The following is a 19,561-nucleotide window of genomic DNA, read 5'->3' on the forward strand; positions in this document are numbered from 1 at the left end:
AATGCCCTACTTGATCATACTACACTAGTGTCACACAAAATTATCAAAAATAGCAGATCTACAAGCTCGAAACACAGAACGTTTTGAGCTTGTCCGCTATTTTTGAATTTTTGGACATACAAGGTTTCCACCCAACAGCAACGTTTTGTAGAACGACGTGAATGAAAGTGTGTTGATGTTTTTACGAGGAGCTGACTCCAAGCCGGAAGAAGTAAACACTGTACATGAACTCAAGTCAGTGTACAGTAATAATATAATGCCTTCTTTAAACCTCAGCATTTCTGAATAGGCGTGTCGACTCGCTACAACACTTAGGCTATGTCATTTGTGAAATTGTACTAGAATATAATATTTATTGATTAGGCAGTTTCAGAATAAAAGTAGGCCTACACACTCAGTTGGGATTAATCATGAGAGTATAAAAAGCCTATCACTATCAGTTGTACTTAGGGTGACCAGATGTCCCTCTTTGCGTGGGAAAGTCCCTCATTTCCAAGACTTTTCAGGCGTCCCACAAATTGAGACCCTGTCCCACATTGTGACTGATGACAGGTAATTGCATCAGTGTTCAAATGTCCTAATAGTTAGTCCCCTAACAGTTGGCCTTCTGTTGTAAAGCTCTCTCATTGTCTCTTCCTGCAAGTGAGATGCAAAGTTCTGTGGAAGTATTGTGTTATTACTTACAAATTACAAATTAAATTTGTTTTCATGGATGGGACACGTAAGCGGACCCTGGGGAGTTTTCTTCTTGTGGCCCTGGAACACTATTCAACCATCCAACACTAATTGGATAAAACACACACTGGTGTAAAAGCTAATGAATGAGAAGGAGAATTATTTATTTGGTGTGATAGAAAAAATCCACTCAAAACTAAGAAATAGGCAGCTACAAATTGAGGGAGATGGCATGTAATAGACAAACTGCACTCAAAACTCATGTTGATGTGCCACTGAAAATGTATACAATGGAAGCAACTGTTGTTTCTGTTAAAATGGTAAATCGTTGTCTTGTGGCCTCCAACTTTAAATAATCTTACAATTGTGGCCCCCTGCCTAATCTAGTTGAAGTAGGGCATTCATTTATGAGGTGCGATTTTCCTCAGGTTTCACCTATTTGATTATTAGAGGGACAATAATGATCAATGCAATGAGAAAAGGTCCATGTATATTGTTGCAAGGTGAACATGACCACCAGACATCAGCAGCTGCTATTTTTGAATTCTGAGCTACTGAGGGACCACTAGGATTGTGTTGACCTTACTTTGCCAAAGCTATTTCTAGAGACTCGTCCACTATGCAAGATTGATTTAACGAGTTGTTGCGTTCTGGAATGGATCACTTGGAAATCTTAACGTGACCAAAGCATGACCTGTGTTGCAGCGAGGGTTGCTACAGTATAGCAGGCAACAAGAGAATGAAGCTGTCTTAACCCTCGTTTATATACTCTCAGAGTTTACAAATGTAATCAAATGAAACATAAGGGTCACCTCTGGCCATGAATGCAACAGTGTCCCTCAATTGGGGATCAAGGTTGTTGTGTGGTATGTGTTAATATGCATGGCCTTCTAGCAATAACAACGATAACCCTCCACTCTCAGGTCTTGTTTAAGGTTATGTGAATGTGACTATCAAAAAATACAACACCAAAGGCAGCATTAACTTTGCAAGAATAACAGGGATGATGTATGTCATGACAGACCAGCAGAGGCAGAATGTTGTTGATGTTCCAAATGAGTAATGGAAATGAGGTACATCTGCTTGTGTCCTGCTATGTTTGGAAGGACTGAATGGGGACACATTTTGCTGTTAGTGACAGAAGAGTCAGATATTAAGGCAGAATTTCACAGTCTTAAATCTCAAACCATTGCCATGATGACCTCCATCCATTTATTATGCTTCAAACATGTGCTGCTTGGGCATGTGAGGGCGAGGCTCAAGCATGTACAAGTTCACAACATGTTGAGCTGGCCGGCGGCCGCTGGGACACATTGTGAGCTTGTATGGCTTATTATAGCCAGGCTAGGTATTTGCAGCACAAGACACCAGCGCACAATTAGTAAGGGGGGTGTAAGTGATACATATATATTTCTTAAGATAAGTGTTATAATCATTGATATGTAGAGTATTTGTTCAGTAACATGGGTCTCCCTGTCTCTCCAGCTCTTGAATTTATTAAAGAGCTCGAGAGAGATGTTACTGAAATAAATAGAACCAGTAGAGCTTTATATCTTTTTAACAGAAAGGTTTTGTTTTAATAAAAAATAATAATAACTTGCACTACCTTTATTCAAGCCTAAAAACGACAGAGGTCATCATGAGAGAGGTGGAAACCCTAACCCATGCTGACTGACAGGGCTCTGGTCAAACTGCAGCAGCGGAGAAACTATGATTATATCGTTGCTATCGGGTAGAAACTATCTCCATGGGGTCACTGGCGCCTTGTATGATTCATCATATCATTCAGAGATGTCCTTTCATCATTCATTGATCTGCAGTGTTATAGCATAACAATCCTGCTTGTGTGTGTATTGAACTAAATCCCAAAATGGCTGTCATTTTCACATCAGAGGGATGGCTAATGGGAACGTCAACTAACTGCGTCATCAAACACATTAAGTCATTCGTACTTAATTGCACATTCAGTCACATGTATTTCTCACACAGTAGTACACCCATCACTGCACGCAATGCACTCTCACACACGCACGCATGCACCCACGCAGCCACACATGCGCACACGCATAGGAGGCCTTAGCTATGTTTCACCAGTTTCAATTGAAACGGGCCTCCACCCTCAGGGGGGCCTCCAAGCTCCAACTGAACGTCAGGCGTCAGTCAACCCCTGCCACTCTTGGCCCTCTCTATCTCGCTCACTCACTGCCTTGCTCTCTCCCACAATGTTAAGTTACACCTATTTTATGTTAATAACCTGGGTAAAATGTGCAGCATTGGGAGGTAAAGGGGAGACACTTTAATTGTGAAGGGGTGACAGGATGAGGAGAGGTGTTGTTGTTGCTAATTGTCGAGACTAGTAATGGTTGTGTGTGATATTGAACAGTCAAACTATTTGTATCAATACGGCTGTATCAACAAAATAATTATGTCAGGTATATGGGGGCCTCATATTTGGTCTTGAAACAGGCCTCCAGATTCCTAAGGCCGCCCCTGCACGCACGCACGCACGCACGCACGCACGCACGCACGCACGCACGCACGCACGCACGCGCACACACACACACACACACACACACACACACACACACACACACACACACACGCATTATTAACATTATGTGTGAGGACATCTAGGGCGTCAATGTTATGAATGCCATTTAAAAAACATGTGTGCATTTTAACCCTAACCTTATTGCTGGAAATAGCCAGCAATCAACAATCAATGTGCCACACTGCGACGTGAGCTTGTAGATCTGCAACTTTGGGTGTGCAACACCCACAAGCAACTAACTATGGGTGCGTTCGGAAATGCGCACCGGGAATGTGGTCAGTTTGTTGAGTGTGGTGGGCGGTGATGTCACAGAGTGCGTTCAGTGTGCCTTATTTACGAACGACCACACACTGGACAACCTCAGCTTCAGGGCAGGGTCGCTCAGTGCGGGCACTCGGCACACCCGGTGCGCAGCGCACTGGATTTTTGAACGACAACGCACTGAGTGCATTGAATAAACGAACGACAAGAGAGCACACCAGTGCGTTCAGGGCGCATTTCCGAACGCACCCTATAAATCATTCAGAATTCAAACCCTAACCCTAATAGATAATCCTAACCCTAACAGCAATCTCAACATAATACAATTAGTACACACGTACGTACGTACACACGCACGCACACATGCACACGCACACACACACACACACACACACACACACACACACACACACACACACACACACACACACACACACATTTGAAATGTTTATTTATGTCCACATAATGAGAAGTACAGGAATACCTTGTACAAAGGACATAAACACTGCCAGTGCAGTTTGACAGTGGGAGAGCAGCCAGTTACAGCGTGCATGGACGGAAAAGCATCGTTACATACAGTACAGCTGACATGTCGGGCACAGGGCAGCAGACATAAATCATGGATAAAGGAAACAACGCCTCCTCCAAATTAAGCGGCTTCCTATAATGGCTGAAACTGAGCAGTACCTCGCTAACTGCTTGGCTCTCCTTTTGGAAAGGCCGGCCATTTGTAAGCCCCTCACAACCAACTTGTGCACATGCCCTAGGCTGCCAAAGATAAAAACTAAAAGTTTACATCTGTAGCCTAACTGTGAAACTAGCTGTAGCACTAGCTGCTGATACTTCAGCACTTTGGTTAGAAAGGCTTCTTCCAGGCTATAGTCAAAGGTACAGCCGACCTCGAGAATGAACACCTCTCTATGCTTTTCATTTACAACAATGACATCAGGGGTGTTAGAGAACACAGAATCATCATTACACAGGTTAAACATCCTCGGCTTCACAGTAGAATGCTTATAAAGCTGAAAATGGAAGAGATGTCTTTCAATATCAAATCCACTATTCTGTCAGGCCCCTGTAAACATGCATGGCAACCATTTAAGATGTGGGACATGGTTTCAGCTATTTGTTCATGGCCATGATGGATACAGTGAGGAGCAGGCAGCCACCGCCTCAGAGTTAGACCCCACCCACTCCAGGGTAACGTCAGCCCAGCAGCACATGTCATTTAGGTCTGGCCAGTCCGACCACACACCAAAGCCAGGAGAGCGACTGTCCAGCTTTCCATTGGGTTTCCTCTTGAAGCCTAGGAAGCTAGAGTCCGAACCACTCGCCAGGGGGACCTTGCGTCTTCTTAGGTCCAAGAAAAGAGAAGAACGAGCAAGCCTTCTCACGTACTGGTCACACACACACACACACACACACACACACACACACACACACACACACACACACACACACACACACACACACACACACACACACACACACACACACACACACACACACACACACACACACACACACACACACACACACACACACACACACACACACACACACACACACACACACACACACACACACACACGCACACACACACACACACATATTCTCTCTCTTTCTCTCTTGCCTATGTATCAACTCACTCAGTGTACTCTGATTGAGGTTGATTTTGCAGACTTAGTTAACAGCTTTGCTGGTCCAGATGCCCAATCCAGGGGGGCAGATAAGGTGATTAAACTTGATTGGAGTGACAAAGACCTGCTGTTCATTAACGCTGGAACTACTCCCATCTGGTGACATCTAATTAAAACTCTCCACCTCACACTCACCCTGGCTGAGGGATGTGAGGGATGGCTGTTGATTACTTTGACAGGTTAAATGATAATAATAGACTGTGTAGTTTAAGCTTGCAATTGGCCTGTTTTTTCACTGGAGCAAGTCTGCACCTTTGGGACTCTCTCTTTCTTTGGTGTGTCCTGTGTCGCCCAGGTGCTGCCTAAACCCTAACCTTTAACTCCACAAAAGCTATGCCTAAAGCTAACCTTAAATCTAACGGTTAGGCTAGGTCAGTTTTAGGCATAGTTTTTGTGAGGTTAGGGTTAGGCCCGACCCCTAACCCTAACCGCACAAACACTATGCCGAACCCTAACCTTCCCTTAACCTCACAGAAACTATGCCCAGCTAGCTATACATCAAAACCACGTCCACCTGGAAAAGACCGGGAAAAGGGAACTTTGGCCAGTTTGGTAGTTACAGTTATAACACGTACTGTATCTTATTTATCATATTTCACCTCATCATCGATATATGCTGTAATCTGGATTAAACCCTAGCATTCCTATTCTGGAGTGACAATAATATTCAGTGACTTTGGTATAGAGGGACAAAAGTTGCGGACCAACTAAGTATAGAGCCATCAACTAAGTATAGGGTTTAAGTGAATAAAAGAAATGAAGACAAATTAAACGAAAATGCTGTGGCAGATAAGGTTACATTTGCCTAAATGGCAAAATTATCTCTGGGATAAAAACAACAAGCTCATTTAGTTATCAATTTGTCATTGTTTTAATACAGCCCCCTTAACACTCTTAATGCGCCCAGCGATTTGCAGCTTCAGAGCCCATTTCAAGGTGGCACGGCGCCATCTTGGATAGTGCTAGCATGTAGCCAAAAGACCCTTTGGAGCAGGGGTGGGCAACTGGCGGCCCGGGGACCACATGCGGCCCCCACCTTCACTTAATGTGGCCCTCAGGTTAATGTCAGAATACTGATATAATATTGGTTTCAGCTGTTTACAATTCCACAACATGCAAACATGACCCACTTTAATTACTTCAGTCTAAATTAGTAGCTCAATGCTCAACACAAGTATAATTAAAGGCATTTGAAATTACATAAAAATGTAAATTTTCAGGATTCCAAATCAAAAAGAGCAAAAAATAATTCAAGATTTCAATTTGAATATAGCAAAAATAGCCGATCTACAAGCTCAAAACGCGTCGCGCTGCGACGCGTTTTGAGCTTGTAGATCGGCTATTTTTGCTACGACAGTAATATATGGCCCTAGGGAGTGAGTGTGGAAATATAGTGGCCCTCTCCATCGTCAAAGTTTCCCACCACTGCTTTGGAGGATGGACAACAACCGGATGTGATTACTTCTAACAGACCCTTTGGAGGATGGACAACAACCGGATGTGATTACTTCTAACAGACCCTTTGGAGGATGGACAACAACCGGATGTGATTACTTCTAACAGACCCTTTGGAGGATCGACAACAACCGGATGTGATTACTTCTAACAGACCCTTTGGAGGATGGACAACAACCGGATGTGATTACTTCTAACAGACCCTTTGGAGGATGGACAACAACCGGATGTGATTACTTCTAACAGACCCTTTGGAGGATGGACAACAACCGGATGTGATTACTTCTAACAGACCCTTTGGAGGATGGACAACAACCGGATGTGATTACTTCTAACAGACCCTTTGGAGGATGGACAACAACCGGATGTGATTACTTCTAACATCTTCTAGCATGTGTTGAATTGAACAGACACTAGTTGTATAAGAAAAGAGGAAGTGTGTTGTGTATGTTTCATCATGGCTGCATCACAACAGGCAGCAGGGTTATGAACTCATTCCTCTTTTGCGCTCTCCTTCATGATTCCATCCCCTCGTTCTTCCTCTCACAGGTTACTTTCTTTCTGAAGCACTAACACAATAAGGGAGAAGTAGCTAAATGTGTGAGAAATCTGCAAAAAAACAGCTTGCACACATTAGAATAAGAACCTTTGGCCTGGACAAATAGCATCACTTCCAAAAAATGCTTTCCACTAGCTTTCTTCACAAATGTGTTCATACATTAAGGTGTCTACTATCACATATAGATTTGTTCCAACCCAACTCCCTTGGGAAACTTTGTGACAGCTGCTGAAAGTTGGGGTACCTGCATTAACATCCAATATAAGGCAACATTTTCCAAATGTCATTATACTTTAAGTAACATGTGAAGTGTCAAACTAGGGGGTTTTCATGATTCTGGATCCATTGCAAGCATTAGTTTTGCACGAAAAAAAACCCTCTTTGCCTAAAAATGGCCATAGCCGTCATCACAAATGTGATGAGGTCAGCACATTTGGACACATTTGTGCAAGTGGCTATGGCGGAATTAAGCCGAAGGAGTGCTTTTCATGCAAAACTAATGCTTGCAATGGATTCAGAATCATGAAAACCCCCTAATTTGACATGTCACATGCTACTTAAAGCGTAATGAAATTTTGGGAATTTTGCCGTATATTGGTTGGTAATGGTACCCCAACCTTCAGCAGCTGTCACAAAGTTTCCCAAGGGAGTTGGGTTGGAACAAATTTATATGTGATAGTAGATGTCTTTATAAACACATTTGTGAAGAAATCTAGTGGTAAGCATTTTTTTTCCCCAGATTTGCCACACATTTCGCTACTTCTCCCTTATTGTGTTAGTGCTTCAGAAAGAAAGTAACCTGTGAGAGGAAGAACGAGGGGATCGAATCGAGAAAAAAACCCAACTAAATATGCTCATCAAAAAGTGTCTTCAAATTGTGTCAATGGACAATTGTGGGAATAAACAGATCAAACACAAACAGAACAATGCGATCATTACACATTTGAGGCCAGAGTTCTCTCTCTCCCTCTGTGTGTGTGTGTGTGTGTGTGTGTGTGTGTGTGTGTGTGTGTGTGTGTGTGTGTGTGTGTGTGTGTGTGTGTGTGTGTGTGTGTGTGTGTGTGTGTGCCAGTGCGTGCGTGCATGCGCATCTGTGATTTGAAGTTGATTAGTGACCAAAGGAAAAGCACACAGTTGTACAGTAGCTCTGTTTCTGAACAAATTCTTCCCAAAGTATTAATTCTTGTTCCCTGACCTGTACTGCACTCCTACTGCACAATTCCTCCCCATCCCATCTTCCATTTACTCTTCACTGGTGTACTGTAAGCATTCAGTGGGGCTAATCCCGATGGGAAGTGGGTCAATTCACTCTCTGACCTCCATACAGGAACTAGGGTCATTAATACTCTGGACAGAGTGCAGTTTAGTGGCCCACATACCTGGCCCATCAGATCCTAGCCTCCCTTTGAGAGGTGTTGCAACTTGCAAGGGGTCAGGTATCCAATACTGATCTATGCTCATTTGTGGTCAGGTATCCAATACTGATCTATGCTCATTTGTCACACAAGTAGGGCGAAGCGAGGGAACAGCTTGCACACATTAGAATAAGAACCTTTGGCCTGGACAAATAGCATCACTTCCATTCTAAAAGCAAACACAAAAACAACACTATGAAACGGTGAATTCTTAAATGATACACAAAAGAGAGGCGAGTCACTGTGTGAGGGCATCTGTAATCCAGTAAAAAAATAATTTAAACAACAGCACCCCCATCTGGGAATAGAAAGTAATTTCACTGACTACAGAGGTGCATGGGTAGTAGCCTCATGTAGCCAGAATTATCACTCTGCCGGGGGCAATTTGTTTTGCAATGGCAGATTCGTCTGGCTACGCGAGGCTACATGGGTAGTGCTCATACAGAAATTAAACAAGTGTTTATATATTAAAATAAAGAATGGGGAGGACGCATGTCAATCCTCCATGAGTTCTATGTCTGTCAAGCACATATGACTCCTGAATGGTATAGTCATATACGAGCTCTTAATTCTTAATCTTTCAAAACAAGCTGCACAAACAAGCTGCACAAGATTACACAGTAAAATCCTCAGTGTTAATGTATCCCTTCTCCCTCCCTCCACTTGTTAAAAGGTTTTTGCACACCTAGATAGAATGTCTCTGTGACAGATGTGTAGGCAAGGCACACAATGAACAACAGAGAACAGTAAAAATCACACTCATGTGAAGTGAGGGGCGCTCTTATCATCATACAGCATCATACATCATCATACATCACATTCTGTGGTCAGCCAATCAAATCATCACAAATGTCATTCCGGGCCCGGCCAATCACTTTTAGTGTCTTCACTTTTCTGCCCTCACTTTTATCTTCATGTACTTTGCTCAGCCAATCAAATCATCGCTAGGGGGTGATCAGCCAATCATCAGCCAATGTTTGTGTTCACACAAACCCTCAAAGCTTGGCATAGGAGGGGCTAGCTCAAAAATACCTGCACACTGGAAGACTTGCACAGTACAGGGCCCGGGCCATCTCACCATTATTGATATGTGGGAAAGTTTGCTCCTGCACCATGCTAGTCGTGCATGTGTGGGTATTTTGAGGGGCGGTAGCCCCTCCGAGGTCCAGCTTTGAGGGTACAAACAGTACAAACATTGAATGCCATTAACAATGAATGGCCAGCTTTGAGTGTTTGTGTAAACACAAACATTGAACACAAACATTTAAATGAAGGTGATGAGGCAAATTCTGATTGGCCGGAATGAGATGATGTATGATTGTATGATGATAAGAGCGCCCCTCACTTCACACAGGTGTGATTTTTACTTTTCTTTGTTGTTCCCTCGCTCCACTTAAAATCAACACTCAGGATTTACTGTGTGCCAGCCAAAGGTTGCATTGTGACTTGTGAGTTTGGCTTGGTGTCTGTGGCTGAGTGTAAATTCTCTTACCGTGGAGTCCCTGGTGGGAGAGCTGGAGTGTCCGTTGCTGCTTGCCTCCCGTGATGAAGAGGAGTTTAACCTGCTGCTGCTGCTGCTGCTGTTGCTGCTGCTAAAGGCCTCATGGGTGGAGCTTCGTGAAAGGGCCTCCTGAGTGGAGCTCCGTGACAGACCTGTGCTGCCCAGGCGAGAACTGCTGCTAGTGTAGGAGTCGGCCACATCCCTGACCTGACTGCGATAGCTCCTCAGGGCACTGCTGGAGGAAGAGGACGACGGTTCAGAGAGGCCCAGGCCAGACAGGTCCCTGCTCAGGTCGCTCTGGGACACAGACTTGCGTCGGAGTGAGATACTAGAAGCCGCCGGCGAGGAGGAGAGGTAGCTAGGGTAGGCTGAGGAAGAGGACGAGGAGGAAGAGTAAGAACTGTAGCTGGAGTAGGCCGACCCCCCGGTAAGCCCTGATCCTAGGTAGCCCTTGATGGGGGTGCGGCTCAGACTCTCACTGCGGCGGCTGCTGATGCTGCTGCTGCTGCTGCCAAGGATGTCGGTGCGAGGGACAGTCCGGCCCCGGTCTGGCTCCGACGAGGTGCTGTAGTTGCGGGCACGGGCTGCGGAGCCGGTCAGGTAGCTGGAGGAAGAGTAGCCCGAGGAAGAAGACGAAGCGGGCGACTTATAGGAGGACAGCTTGTCCCGCTCGCCATAGGAGCTGAGGCCCGGCGTCAGGGAGGAGCCATAGGAGCTGTACTGGCTGGTGTAGGAGGAGCCGGTGTAGCGCTTGGCTGTGGAGGAGACGCGGGACATGGTACTGCTGCTGGGTTCTGCTCAGCCACCGGAGAGGGACAGCCTCTGGAAGAACACATCGACTGCAGGAGGAACAGACATGAGCTCAGTATGAGTTCAACAAAGGAATCAGTAAATAAGTGTGATTTATACGTTGTAGTATAATGGTGTTGCTTAACAAAAATAGGTGATCTACTAGCTTGTGCACCGTTGTATTATCGCCCCACAACACCATCATATGACACTGTATAAATTAAGCATTACAGTATATTATGACTTATGAGTACACAGTACATTGTTTTCTCATGTCTTATTGTAGAGCAGGTAAATTTGTTTTTGCGACCGTAGGTTGTGCTTATTGCGACTGACGGTTGCGCTTACTATGAAAACGTGTATCTCCCGTCCGTTAGTTGGTCACCCACGTCTCCATATATGGTATTGGAGACACTTAGATCTCCATAAATGGATCTGACCTCGTGACATCTCGTGACATCACGTAACATCAGAGAGACCATCATCATCATCATCAAACCCTCTACACTCAAGACATGCTATATGGCCATGAACCCTGGCAATGGCCATGAAACCTGACCGTTTTTCATTGTGCATTTTTTGGTCAAAGTTGATCCCATGCCAAAGCGACAGCACTCGCCCAGCAGTCTGCCGTCACCCAGGCGGATGCGCCGATCTGCCCCAGCAGCGCCACCTCGACATCATCAGGGATCTCCATATATGGGCATTTATGTACTGTAGTCGCGACGGACGTAGACAACATCGCCAGGGGCCCTTCCCCATATATGGAAATGTCAATATATGGCCATATCACGCCTCCAAATATGGTCACACCTCGTAACATCACGTCTCCATATATGGTCACGCCTCGGGACATCATGTGACATCATGGAGACCCTTAGATCTTGTGCATTTTTTGGTCAAAGACACTGACCTCATCTAACCCTGGATAACCATACATGGAGAAGACTGGATCATCACCTAGATCTTCATATGGAGCCGGCCAGCAACTCTACATCTGACCTCAAAACCTCAAACCCTTATATCTCCATATATGGAGCTGACCTGTTCTGACATTCCCTATGTTGATTCTCCCCCAACCGTCCTTCCTGTTCTGACATTCCCTATGTTGATTCTCCCCCAACCGTCCTTCCTGTTCTGACATTCCATATGTTGATTTGACCTCATCAAACCCTGTACGAGTTGATCTGACCCCCCATGCCAAAGCACCAGCGCTCGCCCAGCAGTCTGCCGTCACCCAGGCGAATGCGTGCACGTGACCTCGCGAGGTCGCTTCTCGCCCTCAGGGCGTCTTACTGGTTATTAAGAACGTTCAATTGTTCAAAAAACGTTAGTGACTAACATTTGTTTCAATTATGGAAATTGACAGTAAATAAAGCGGCAGTGTCAGATTGGAGCAGTATTATTCTTGTTTCAGGAAGAACAGGACACTTAATATTGTTATTGACTATTAGAAATATGTAATTTATTTTATTTTTATTTTTTTTAAGATATTTTTTTATTTTAAAGAAAATGTTTTCTACCTTTATTTGATAGTATACAGTAGACTGGCAGGAAATGGGTAGAGCATCTGGGAGTGTCACGCAACAAAGGTCGTCGGGATCAGGTTTTGAACCCGCGACACTCTGTCAGAGCAGCCTAGGTGCCCGAACCGCTACAACACCCGTCCGGGCCTTGGACACTTTTATTTTATGTTGTGAAAAAGTCCATAGACATTCTACCTAGAAATACCTTGCTTGTTTACAAACATTCTGATCAGGTTTATAGAATGCCAAAAAGCAGATAATGTTCTGCTCACTTTGAGCTATTCTTTGAGACACACATACGGGTATGTCAGAGCATGTCCGAATCCGCCATTGCTGCATAGGGTGGAAACACAGCTTACCATTGGAATTGCATTTTGCATTTATATTCGTCATAGCCTATGGTGAAGAATAGTGCAACAACCACAAATGCAGTGAAAATGTGACCAAAAATGTGACCACCAAATATTCAAAACGTTCCTCAATTCTGCCAATGATCATATTCTTTGAGCCACACATCCAGGTATTTGCGGGGTAAAACAAGACGTTGATCCTCTTCCCTTATTCGCCCATTCTAGGACTTCTGTGTAGTCAGAATAATGCTAGAGGCTGATTCAACAATCTTGAGTAGCAAACTGTATGTGTACAAGTTATATGATTTTACTAGAGCTATTGAAGAAATACGGGCTGAGATCCTCGTGGCAGCTCTCATTTCATACATACATGCTTCTAGGTCTACTAGTATACGGTAAGTGCTAGGGTAGCTTTGCTGTGTTTCAGTACTTTGGTAAGATACTGTATCTTGAAAATGACTGGCTTGATTGATTGCCATAAGTGGCTAAGCCCTTTCATAGTCATTAGACAACTCAGACATTCTCAGTTCTCACTCGCAACTCATCAGATGTTGACGTCTGGGCAACATATGGCCGTACTACGTTCAATGCATGTTGACATGGACTGAATCCAACTATATAGAATGTCTGGCACACTGCTTGCATGGGCACTTGCTCGGCTGGTGCCACACAGGGCTCAAATCCACTTCTGACGGCGTGCCTGTCTTGTTGTAATTCGTTTTCAGCCTGTTTTCAATGGCAACAACGCACGCTACTTCTTTTTCACATCCTCATTCCATTGTAGTCTCTGACTACATATGGACAGAAAGGACTGCCCATAAGTCACAAGTCAGACATCCTGTTAGTCAGACCTGTGTGGCCGGTTAAGACTCACCCGTGCTGTGGGTTAAAAATTACCTGTGGCTCCCGACGTGCGTGGTGGTTTAAAACTAATCTGTGATGCGGGTTAAACATTACTTGTGGCTTCCTGTGACCAAGGGGGTCCTGACCAAGTGTCAAGTTGCCCCAGAGAATGAACCCTTGGTGATCCCATGGTCTTTCTTCTAGCACCACCCTTAGGCCAAAATGTTTTCACACAAGATATCTCAAAATCGAGGTGGGCTGATTCAGATACAGTGTTGTACATCCAGGCATCCAACACACCCAAAGGAAATGTCTTGAAAATGTCTACCTGGGATGTTAGGAGCAGCATAAACTCAATGCAGCCATAGGCTATAACATGACACATGAGAAATTACACCAGCCATGTCATCAGTATTCTGTCCGGAGGAGAGAGCATTGGATCTGTGCCCACACAGCATCTCTAACACTAGCTCGCATTCCTAGTCTGACGCACACACAAAGCATGCATGGCTTGCTGATGCACAGCGCATCATCTAAATACCAATCCTTTACATCCCTACTGGGAATTGGCGCATGGAGGCCAAACCTACAGCTGTAGCAGTAATGGAATAATATTGTGTGTGGGACAAGTTACTTTCATATTCACTGAACTGTAGGACAATATGCAGAGGAAATGTGTAGTGGTTAAGATCCTCTGCCAGCCTACAGTTTAAAATAATCCCATGTGAGTCCTGTGGGTGCTATTTCCCTCTTCCCACTGATTCTCTATCGGCTCTCTTATGGCTTGTTAAATTAACTTTAACCCATTTTGACCTGAGATCAGATTCTAAAAATGTCTTCTACATCCTGACAGTTTTCTGAAAAAGCTATGTTTCTATGTCAGTCGTTCTTCGATTTTTCAAAAATAGTAGACCTACAAGCTCGTAGCGCGCCACTCGGTGGCACGCTATGAGCTTGTAGATCTGCTATTTTTCAATAGCTAAAGCATAACATAATGCTAACACCAAAAGGGGTTGCCGCCCAAAATGAGTTTTAAGTAGACTTAAAGTTAAATACATTTGAAACAATTGTACACATTATTCTGTCTCTTTCAAAAAGTGGACAAAGCCTACCGGTATATTTGTGGCAGTGTGGGAAATCAACACCAGCTACAAAGCCACATGCTGGCAGGTTTTGGCAGATGGCATTGCAGTTATGGAAGTGGTTCAAAAAAAGCCATTCGCTATCATTTCTTTTTTCCCCCCCTTTTTTTGCAGCAAGTGTGGCAGGGAGAGTAAAACCTGAGTTTCCTACATGACATCTTATACTGAAGAACTTTCTGTCTAGTGCCCAACACCTATTATTTCTGTCTCTCTGTGTACAATGACATACATGTGATGTGTGTCCCAGACTCCCATGGCTGTAATGGGAGAGTTGAATGTTAGAGGTTAGGCTGCTGGGTAGTGAGGCACGCAGGCAGGCAGCACAGTCTATTCCTGTGTCGACTTATAGGCAGAGACAGGCTCTTGTTCACAACGCAGTGCAGAGTCTGAATAAATAAAAGTATCTGGTGTTGTTTATGCGTGTTAGGTTCAGTGGGGGAGGCTCCTATTTCTTTAATCTTTCTCTCCCCCATCCTCTCGCTCTCTCAGTTCCTTATCCTCTCTCAGTGTGCCTTCCCTTCCTATATGTTCCCTCTCTCCCAGTATCTCTACTTCTTAAAGTACCTCTGTTCACTGCTTCCTCCCTCTCTTAGCATAGGTTTATCAATAATTCAAATATGGATGTGGAGTCGGCAGACAGGCAGGAGGCTGACCAAAACACACTGCTCTGTACAGGCTGTGAAGCACCGCAGCAGGGTCTAATGCTGAGCTAGGCTAACAATATCAACAAACCTGCTACTGCCTTGAATCTTGAATTGAATTCCCTACAGTACTGGATAGCATCCTGTCAGTACAATCAAGGAAGAAACTATTATGAAAAATGGACATGCCCTTTCAACTGGAAAGCAGTAAATGAGGGTCTCATTCATGCAGTGTTTTCAGAAGCTCTTGAAACTAGCAATGCCCAAGACAATGAACCAGAATGAATGTCTTGGAAAGTTATGGTATTCATAATCCAAGATATAGATAGCTAGACCTAAACCTAGTCTCTCTTTGACGATGGGTTCTCAGATTGCGGGAAACCTAGCCGGGGAAACCAAACATAATGGGAGATAAGCTGGAGTGGACAGTGCAATATGTACAGTAAGCCATCACCAGAATCAGCTCTTATATCCTTACAAATTGAAGACATTGTTCATGTCCAGTCAATGGAAGTTGTAGGTCATGTGTAGCTTATATTTATTTATTATGGAATTATACAGAAGGTGTATTAGAAGTATCTTTCAGACTGTTCGTCAGACGTTCTCCATCACACTCGCACACACCCGTGTGCTAACATTTATGTTATGGGTCAATACATCATCATCATGCTGTACTCGAGAGAAATTGCAACCACACCAGTCATTTCTCAGAATTGCACCTTTTTTTGTTATTGTGGTGATATTTCTCACACAAGATTTATTTTAAAAACAGCAGTTTTCAGATGAACAATAAGAACAGATCTTGTTTGTCTAATCTGCTTTCCCATTATTTGATAGTGCAGCAAAACGACTAGAACTACTGCCGTCCCAGTTGTATGCCTCCACCAAACATGCCTGTCATATAATATAATATAATATATACTGAAGTCTCACCCTCTCTCCTTTTGTCCATGTTGTTCTTGTCTTTGTCTCAGAGTGTTTGTTCTTTTTTACTGCCTTTTTTGATTGATGATATACGGATATAAACAAAACTGATTTGACTTGATTTAGTTTAGCTTTGTTGTTCTTGAGAGAAAAGCAGACCATTAAGATGTCACAAGTTGACCTGTGACATTATGGGCACAAAACGTCTACATTTGATCATATTTGGTATTAGTGTGAAATGTTGTTATAATTAGCATATGAATGATTAAGTTATTAAGTCACCAAATTCTAATTAGTTCTTGAGCCAAAGTGGACATTGTTTTTCAAAATCTCGTTCACAAGACTGGGACGGACGGACGGACGGACGGACAGACAGACAGACGGATGTCGGACAGACGGATGTCGGACAGACAACATACAGTAATGCCTTTGGAGACATAAAATATTAATTTTACTAATGCTGAAGGGAGGCACTGAAGTGAGTGAATTGTTATGTTTTACACAAAACCTATTTCATACGATGGTAGTACGCAGTTAAAAAGGCCAATCTATTAGGTCACAACGCATCGCAGTGACACGTTGTGAGCTTGTAGATCAGCTATTTTCACAGTTTTTGAAATGTATTGGAAAGAAATGGTGATTTATTTTGCCTCGAATGACAAAATAGGGACACCCTGTTGAAAGTGGTTAACAGGTACAATGTGCCAAGAAAAGATGTCCTTTTCTTGCTTACTTCCTCAAATCTATTAATTTGAAATGAAAGAAACACAGGCTATTTAATTTCTGCAACACTGATTCACTGAATACTAGCTAAACGTCTTTCCCAGAAGGGTGTATGCTTGTACATCAGTCAGACTTTCAGAGTGCCCTGAATCCTGGACTACTGTTCAACACCTCTGGCTATGCCTAAGGGCCGATTCATACTCCTATTTTAGAGTCGAATAAAAGTCGGTTCGGCTCTGTAGAGCCTACAATGTGACGTCATTTGAGGTTCGGGGGGGGGGCGGGTACCGTCCTAAAGTCGGCTCTTCGGTGCTACTGAAAATTTCTGACGAGCCGAAATCATTTCGGCACTACAGCGCCGAAACAGCGGTAAAATAGGAGTAGACATAGACATCCGTAGACTTTATCTTCACATCTGTCTTCTTGTCAGAGGCCCAGTGTACAGCTTAGTGAAACAAGCTTGGGCTAGCCTAGTGGGCAAACTATTAAAAAGGATATGCAAACAAGAACGCATACCTGTTGGAGTAGCCTAACAATATGGACATGAGAGATGGATAAGAGATGAGATTTACTATATAACTTCTAATACAGTTATGTATCCATGGAAACACAATACCAAGGCTTGGTGTTGTCATGGATTCAGACCTGAATTGCAAAAGCCACATTAAGGCAATTACATCCTATTATTTAAAGGGATATTTCAGTTTCAAAAACATATTTAGAATGACAACTGTAGGTTTATTAACATTGAATAGTTAAGGGCCAAAAAACAATTCAGATCTATTGCTATGTTATGAACCATCCAGACCTCTTAGGTAATCTGGGACAGGTCTTTTTCTGTCTCCAGAGTCACAACTAAATGTGGAGAAGCAGCATTCAGTTTTTATGCTCTACATGTCTGGAACAAACTCCCAGAAAACTGCCATTCTGTTACATATTTCAGTTCTTTTAAAGCAATGCTGACAATCTTTCTGTTTTCCGTTGCCTTTTAAAGAGGATTTCATTGTATTCTTATTTTCTATTCTCTTAACTCACTGAAAACTATTTTAATTGTATTTAAATGTCCTTTTATGTGTATTACTTTTGCACTTATAGTCTTAATACTTTCTTAATATGTTTTGTGTATAGCGGATATATTGCCTTGTTGAAATGTGGGAGTACAAACCTACCATGCCTTGCATGCACGCGCACACACACACACACACACACACACACACACACACACACACACACACACACACTCTTGACTACCCTGCATTTTCAGCGTCCCTTGAGGTAATACCAACGGTAGTTACCATAGCTACCATGGCAACAAACAGCATTTGTTTGCCCACTACCAATGCAAAAAAGGCCTTAATAGTAGTGTATTCCACCACAGCTTAGCCCTGTGTACTGCTGTCAGGGCTGTAGCCTGATGTCTACCTCCTTATATAACTAGAATAATTATATCTCAAATGTAACTTTTTGCTATGCAGCCTAGTTGATTAAATAAATAATTCGAATATTTCCGCGTTGATATGTTGACATATAATTTGTTTTCATTATCCAAATAAAAGTTCTTCTTCGATTCTATTGATCGAATCAGTAATCGATAGAATAAACTCTAAGCAGTTAATTGATGGTTGTAGTCCTATTTAGAATGTTTTAGTGCAGCACTAAAGTTTGACTTTGAGTCCACTACATTTAACATACCGTAGTTAATGTGTGTATCGGACTTTGTATCGGATTTATTACAGAACAGATTGTGCACTCATTTACTCATCTCCCATTAGCGAAAACAGACAATCTCAAGTGTGTGCTACAGTCCTACGGATCAAACCGGGGTTAGGAGTGTGAGTGTGTGTGTGTGAGTGAGTGATGACGCAGCCTCCCACACTGACATACCCAGGGGTGACATTGCATGGGAATGTACTGTACAATCAGCATGGACACTCGGGGGTGCTTTAATGTATGTTCCCTCCTGTATGAATACACACACACACACACACACACACACACACACACACAGTCACACACACACACACACACACACACACACACACACACACGCGCGCATGCGAGCACGCACACACGCACATGTGTGTGTGTGTGTGTGTGTGTGTGTGTGTGTGCGTGTGTGTGTGTGTGTGTGTGTGTGTGTGTGGGGGGGGGGGGGGGTCCTGCGCTGCGACATGAAATGGGTTGCTATTGCTCCCACTGGCCAAATACTTGGTGTGTGTGTGTGTGTGTGTGTGTGTGTGTGTGTGTGTGTGTGTGTGTGTGTGTGTGTGTGTGTGTGCGTGTGTGTTTGTGTGCACGCGTGGAGAAAGGGCATGAAGAAATGCTGTGCTGTTGTAAACTGGGGATACATTTACTGTAGCTGAGTCAATGCTGTTTCAAGGCCTGAGTAGTGTGTTTTATACCAGTGATTACTGATTACGTTCTGCTGCTGATTCCCTGCAGACAGAAACAAGGCTGACCATATCAAACAGAGGTAGAAGACACAAGCACACTAACTAAAAGGCCT

At 43.6% G+C, this 19,561-nt stretch overlaps 1 protein-coding gene across 4 annotated transcripts in view; it reads right to left on the minus strand.

Moving 5' to 3' along the window:
* Nucleotides 1-19,561, minus strand: part of usp2a (ubiquitin specific peptidase 2a) — a 62,322-nt gene that overhangs the window by 37,690 nt on the left and 5,071 nt on the right. For all 4 annotated transcript variants that reach the window (XM_079514104.1, XM_079514105.1, XM_079514103.1 and 1 more), the window contains exon 3: nucleotides 10,109-10,956. In XM_079514104.1, the coding sequence (XP_079370230.1) occupies nucleotides 10,109-10,894 (786 nt within the window). In that variant the 5' untranslated portion in view covers nucleotides 10,895-10,956. The remainder of the gene's footprint in view (nucleotides 1-10,108; nucleotides 10,957-19,561) is intronic.

Source organism: Electrona antarctica (genome assembly GCF_951216825.1).
Source record: "Electrona antarctica genome assembly, chromosome: 11".
Taxonomy (NCBI): domain Eukaryota; kingdom Metazoa; phylum Chordata; class Actinopteri; order Myctophiformes; family Myctophidae; genus Electrona; species Electrona antarctica.